This window comes from Cannabis sativa, chromosome 6 (assembly GCF_029168945.1).
Source record: "Cannabis sativa cultivar Pink pepper isolate KNU-18-1 chromosome 6, ASM2916894v1, whole genome shotgun sequence".
Taxonomy (NCBI): Eukaryota; Viridiplantae; Streptophyta; class Magnoliopsida; order Rosales; family Cannabaceae; genus Cannabis; species Cannabis sativa.
The window spans coordinates 11,099,838-11,106,123 of record NC_083606.1 but is presented as its reverse complement, the minus strand read 5'-3'; the positions used below and the strand labels follow the sequence as shown (position 1 = coordinate 11,106,123).

The 6,286-nt window shown below is 30.9% G+C and overlaps 1 protein-coding gene across 1 annotated transcript; it reads right to left on the bottom strand.

Moving 5' to 3' along the window:
• Nucleotides 1-2,574: 2,574 nt before the first annotated feature.
• On the bottom strand, nucleotides 2,575-4,898 carry LOC115724617 (uncharacterized). Its single transcript, XM_030653941.2, has 4 exons — nucleotides 4,641-4,898; nucleotides 4,456-4,537; nucleotides 4,230-4,346; nucleotides 2,575-2,868 (listed from the first exon to the last, which is right to left on the bottom strand). The coding sequence occupies exons 1-4, from the start codon at nucleotides 4,757-4,759 to the stop codon at nucleotides 2,818-2,820; spliced, it is 369 nt and encodes a 122-aa protein (XP_030509801.1). The 5' UTR covers nucleotides 4,760-4,898; the 3' UTR covers nucleotides 2,575-2,817.
• Between the last annotated feature and the right edge of the window lie 1,388 nt (nucleotides 4,899-6,286).

The following is a 6,286-nucleotide window of genomic DNA, read 5'->3' as shown; positions in this document are numbered from 1 at the left end:
AGCTAGAATTGTGACTACATTGTATCACATTGCCTTAATTTCTTTAAATTAGAGCTAGCTGAGTAGGGTTAAAAAAAAATTACATTGTTAAATTTCTTAAATAATCAACTCTATGGAAGCATGAATCAAAAGTTGTCGTGTTGTGGTTAGAACAATGATGAGTGTTGAATCTTACAACATATAATAAATTATGAGTAGAACCTAACTTTGTGAGTCCTAACTCCTTACACCACCGATTATTTCTATGCAATTATATTTATATGTCTTTAAAAGGAAGAGTCTTTCATGAATTCATGTGTGTTACTCACAATTAAGACAAAATGTAGATTTAAAATCTTACAAGACAAAAGACTACAATTTATGTATATATAGATTAACTGAGAAAACAAGGAGAACTTTACTCTTTCTCCTTTGTGAAAGTAATAAAATATTATATAGAAGTGAGAGCCTAGTGATTTTCACACCAAAACAGAGTAGAAAAAAATCACAAGTTTATTTGTTTGTTTGTGTTTTTTTTTTTAATTTTATAATGTTGTCAAAAAGAGTAAAAAAAAACACTATTGTAATTTGTAAGTGAAATGTGGTTCATAAAGAAAATGTAGCACTTAAAATGAGAATTTACATAAAAATGATGAGAAGAATAAGAAGAAAATTGCTCAAATTTTTTTAATTGAGGTATCAAGAAGTGTAAAAGTGACAAGAGAAAGGAAAAAAAAAATGTTTCATAATTTCTAAACCTTTTTTCTTTTTCCTTTTACATAATTCATCATTACTAAGCCTCTTAACATGAAAAGATCAAAATAAAAATATTTACCTATCACATATCTACATGGCAATGTGCCATTCATTGATGTCTTCTGCAGTCATGGTTGACATGAAAGTTACTAATAAGACTAGAGTTTTGAGAAGAGAATTTGGAAGAAGAAGAAGAAGTTGATGACAATGTCAATAATGAAGAGTTGATGGATGGATTTCTCTTGGGGAAGGATATGTTCCGATGATGAGTACAAGCAACGGTGGAGCTATCCTTTGTGTTGTGTAGCGCACAGCCACAACTGCGGTGGTAGGGCCGTCTCTCGATCTCTATGTCATGCATTGAAAGGCTTCCTTCAAAGACAGGCCTATGCAATATCACCTCTATAGCTTCACAGGCCATACTTCTCTTCTCTTCTCTTCTCTTCCTATAGTGAAATGTTATGCTCTCTTCTCTTCTCTTCCTTTAGTGAAATATTATGCTCTCTTCTCTTCTCTTCCTATAGTGAAATGTTATGTGCTCTTTCGAAGTGTAAAGTGTTTGAATGTTGACATGTATGTAAAGACATTTATATAGAAGTAAGAATCAATATACGATGAAAAATGTTTGTGGAGAATTCTAAGGTTAAAGTGTTGAACTCGAGGGCTCTCTCATGGGTGATGGCAAGTTTTTTCATAGTTAGCATAGTTATGGGAGTAAAGAATAAGGACAAAACGTTCTGCTCTAGGAAAGTGCTCTTAATGTGAGATTTAGAGAGAGAGAGAGAGAGAGAGAGCTCTTGCTTATTTGTCTTGTAATCTAGCTTATTTGGTGTGCAATTTACAAGAGGGGCTATGATGCTTTTAGCATAAGTTATATCGGTGAGGTGTTATTTTATTCATTTCTACTTTAAGTAAATATGAAAGATTATGTGTTTTATGTGTTTGGTCAAATAGAATATCATAGAGAAACTGAAAACTTAATTGTAAGTTACAAGTATTTCTCTTGGATTCCTAGGAGATTTTTGTATTGTGAATTCTCAATGATCCATTAGGGGTTGACTTCACTAGTCCACTGTAACAACTTTTGAAGCTAATCGTGGGATAAATAATTTCAAGAAATGGAAGCAAACTAAACTTTGGTTAATAACTAGAATCATTTAACAAAGTATATGTAAAATCCATATTCTTAAATAATTTAAAATCAATAGAAAGAACATACATTTTATCCAAGTTACAATAAAAGGGTATCAATTTTTCTTTTACACTCTTTGAAAGAAATGGTATATCAAGGAATGTTCAAAAAATTCATTAACTTTTGAACCCCAAATAGTGAGCATTGGTGTTAATAAAACAAATTAGGCTAATTAGAATTTTTACTCGCTAAACTTTGACATGTACCAAATCATGCCCCTGAACTTTTTTGACCGTTAAAAATTCCCCCTAAACTATTGAAATTATCGAATTTAAGGACTTTTGTCCAATTACATTCAATTTTACTAATTTAGTGATTGTTTATGTACTAAATCATGCTCCTCGAACTTTAATATCTACTAAATCATATCCCTCGTACTTTGACATGTGTCAAATCATGCCCCCTGAACTTTCATTCATATTAGACTTTCCTTACTAAAATTGAACAAAAGTCCTTAAATCCAACAATTTCAATAGTTCAGGGAGAATATTTAACGACTAGAAAAGTTCAAGAGGCATAATTTGGTACACGTTAAAATTCGGAAGACAAAAATCCTAATGAAAATGAAAATGAAATCACATAAAATTTATGGGGTGAAAATGAAAATGTAACCATCACACAAACACAAGAATCCGGATGACATAAAATTTATGGGAAAACATAGATGCATAAAATATGAATGCTTCAATAACTACATGTGTTGGTATCTTTACCAATAAAATTATAGCTTTTAGTAAATTCATCAAGAGAATCAGATAAAAACATGGATCTCACATACTCATTAATCACATTACTTGCTCCTGTAGGATCCAATTAAGTACAGATATTGCTTTTGCTTTGGGTTTTCTAATTTTTCTATTATCATTTGGCAGCCCTATGATATTTTCTTTCTAGCCAGTTCCATCAATTTGTCCAAGAGAGAGAATGTGTGCCATGTATTGCTGCAAAAAGATAAATAGAAAAGAACAAGAAGGTCATGCAAACAGTAAAGACATCTTAAATGGTCAGCTTAATTAAAAAGAAAAGCCAGGCAATTTAGTCATTAAATTATTCTCACACATATGGTGAACATTTTCTAATGAAATGACTTGGGAAATGTTTTGGAAATGAATGACAGTGACTAATTTAAAGATGCATTTTTTCTTTTCAATTTCACAAATTATGTTAGGTCCATCATATTTTATTTCCTTTCCAATAAGAAAATGAAATAGTAACATCTTGTATGAAGACTGTTTTAAAAATTTTAACCTACACATGTTAAAATATTACAATCTACACAAAAGTGACAAAAATAAATAAATAAAAGAAGAATTTGGTTGGTGGGGTTGTTTGTAATGTTGGGTTATCTTGTTTCCTTGTCTCAGAGGCTTGGTCTGGTCCTTGAAGTTTTTTCTATCCTAATGCTTTTTCAATGCTTCAAAAGAAAAAGGCCTAGAAGAGTTACTACATCATGTAGCATACCAAGAAATTGCTTAGTAAACCACTCAAAACCAAACCTTGAGACTAAAAAATATGCTTAGAGTTAGACAACCAGAGCTATCTGATTTTCATGTTCTTACAGATATGCTGACAACCTATATTCACCGAACTCCTATTCCACAATCATGTACAGAAACTCTCTCAAAAAAAGGGCCATGGAATGGATTTCCCTGTAAAGAATTTGCTTTATAAAAACGTCTTATTACCTACCATCTTTATATGATGCATTCATCTCACAAGAGATAGTTACTTTACTAAGATATCCAAGGTTCAAACTTTGGTCTCATCCAATTCCCAGCCCCTCACCACTAGTCCAAACCTAGTGCCTTCACAGGAGAGAGTTACTTAATTTCCTATGAATGCCTTGCAATTAGTAAGGTGAAGGGAATGTCAATTTTGATAAACCAAACTACTTTAATTAATTTTCTTATACCCTAAAAGCCTTCCAACTTCATTTTAAGAATTCAAGTTCACAATTGACTTTCTTTGTTGAACCTCTATGAACCCTCCAAAAAAGTGCCCTGAACTTGTTGGTATACCAGCAAACCTACCTCTAGTACCTAATCCATTTTATAAACAAATGAAGGTTCACCATTCTCATGAAAGTAACAGAAATTTCCAGTATTGAAATACCGCTTAATTACAGTTCACAGCTATGAACGACCACATGTAAGTTCAAATGTCATCTTTTGTGGTTCTAAATCTTCTGGATAACTCTAGTAGTCACAACAAATCAACTACTATTAAGAAAGTACAACTTTTTCATGAAAATATATGCATGAGAAAATGGCTTATGTAGCCAAAGTGGAATTGAGTAACTTACAGAATGATACTCATATGCCGAATTGCCCTGACGATTAAAGTGTTTTGCCATGATGGAGTACTCAATAGGTCCCCATTCTTCTATCTCAAAGCAATTACCAAGCGCAGCCTTATACAACTAAAGAAAAACAAAATGCAGCAAAAATAAATAATGAATCAAAATACCCAATTCCCAGAAAATATATGAATTAATCAAATGCAAGAAGATTCGATCGATTTTCTCAAACCTTTGTGGTATCCACTAAAAGCTCAGTTCCCGCTGGGTAAGACGCATAGAATTGATCACCGCGAGAATACCCAGCTCTAGTTCTGAAACCCCAAAACCCCATCATCATGACAATCAAAAATGTTCAAAAAGTTTAATAAGATTATGAACAATTTTTAGGTTGGGAGAAGTGAAAAAAGGACTCACGTATTACTTGTGTAAGCGTAGGTCAATCCCGCTGTGAAGCAAAAGAATCCAGTATAGGAGACAAGTCTCCGAAGCATCTGAATGTGTAGAAGGTCGGCAAACACATGGTACAGCCTCATGGTGGATGAAGTGAGAAACAACGATTGAGTCAGGTGGACGTTTAATCAAACAGTTGGTGTGCTTACTTGTCTCCAAGAGGAGACAACTGATGAAGTTTGGAATTGGGATGGCAAAATGAGCAAAACTTTTCTAACCAACTATTTACAAGAGCACTCACATCACCTCTAAAATAGAGATTCTTTACTTAACATAAAAAAAAAAAAAAAAATCTTATAAATATTAATAATTATGTGGATGTCCAAATCTTTTATTTATTAGCATTAATTGTAATCAACTTTTTTCTTTTTCTTAGTTTCCCTTTTTCTTAGTTTCTTTACTATTTCACTCTTGTATTTGTATAAATAGGGGTTTACCCTATTGGAATAAACAACTCAGAAATTCTCACACTTTCTCTTTCTCTCTTCATCTTCTTCTTTCTTCTCATCTACTTTATATTATTTTATATTATTTTATAACACGTTATCAGCACGAGTCTCTGTCCAAGCTTCAAGCATGAGTCTCTGCCTAAGACCCAATGTAAGTATTTTGTTAAAGTTCTTGAATTGTTTCAAACTCACGATACACTAAATATATATTTATATATATACTCATCTGACTGAAACAATTTCAAGAATCATTTGGTTTCCTTTTTCTTTTTATCTATATATCTATATATTATATATGTATGTATATGTTTTTATATATTTATTATTAATTTCATATATATATATTATGTTCTTATCATTCATAATATTTACAATATATGTGTGCCTATGATATGATAGAGAAAATCTATATAAATTATACATATATCCAAAAGATTATGTATTATCGATAAAATATTGCATATATCCTAAAGATTATGCATCATCGATAAAATATTGCATATATCCTGAAGATTATGCATCATCGATAAAAAATTGTATATATCCTAAAGATTATGCATACTCGATAAAATATTGCATATATCCTGATGATTATGCGTCCTCAATAAAATCTTGCATATATCCTGAAGATTATGCAAACGTAATATACATTATATAGTTGATGGATATATAATGAAAGAGATGAATACATATTTATATATGTTCTTGTATTCTTTGAGGAGAATGAAAAGTAATCTAATATCGATATAGATTTTGACAAACATTTCCTGAAGTAAATGTTTTATATTTGTCAAAAAAAAAAATGATTGTATTTATGTGAATACAACTAAAGAATCATTAAAAATGATTATTATTGATGCAATTTTATAGTGGGTTTTGAATATCCAAAAAGAATGTTAAGAAAATTGCATTGAAACATCAAAGTATAAGAATAACAATGAGCATGACTAATGTTATTTAAATACATGAGGCATGTATTTATTGTTCATCATTCCTATGAGAGAATGATACGAATTGAAGTCAATTACTTTTAAAGATTCCTCGTATTAGTCATGTTATTATACATTGTTATTACTTGCAATGTTGGAAATTATTGAATCTGACATATATTAAAGATTAAATTTTGTATACATCTTGGAGACTATGCAAAAATTGCATTCA

Bases quoted from the DNA above. Each gene is read 5' to 3' on its own strand.
- LOC115724617 (XM_030653941.2), bottom strand. From the start codon at position 4,759: ATGAGGCTGTACCATGTGTTTGCCGACCTTCTACACATTCAGATGCTT. The intron at 4,538-4,640 runs GTGAGTCCTTTT...TTGGGGTTTCAG, and splicing joins TACGCTTACACAAGTAATAC to AACTAGAGCTGGGTATTCTC. The intron at 4,347-4,455 runs GTTTGAGAAAAT...GTTTTTCTTTAG, and splicing joins TTTTAGTGGATACCACAAAG to TTGTATAAGGCTGCGCTTGG.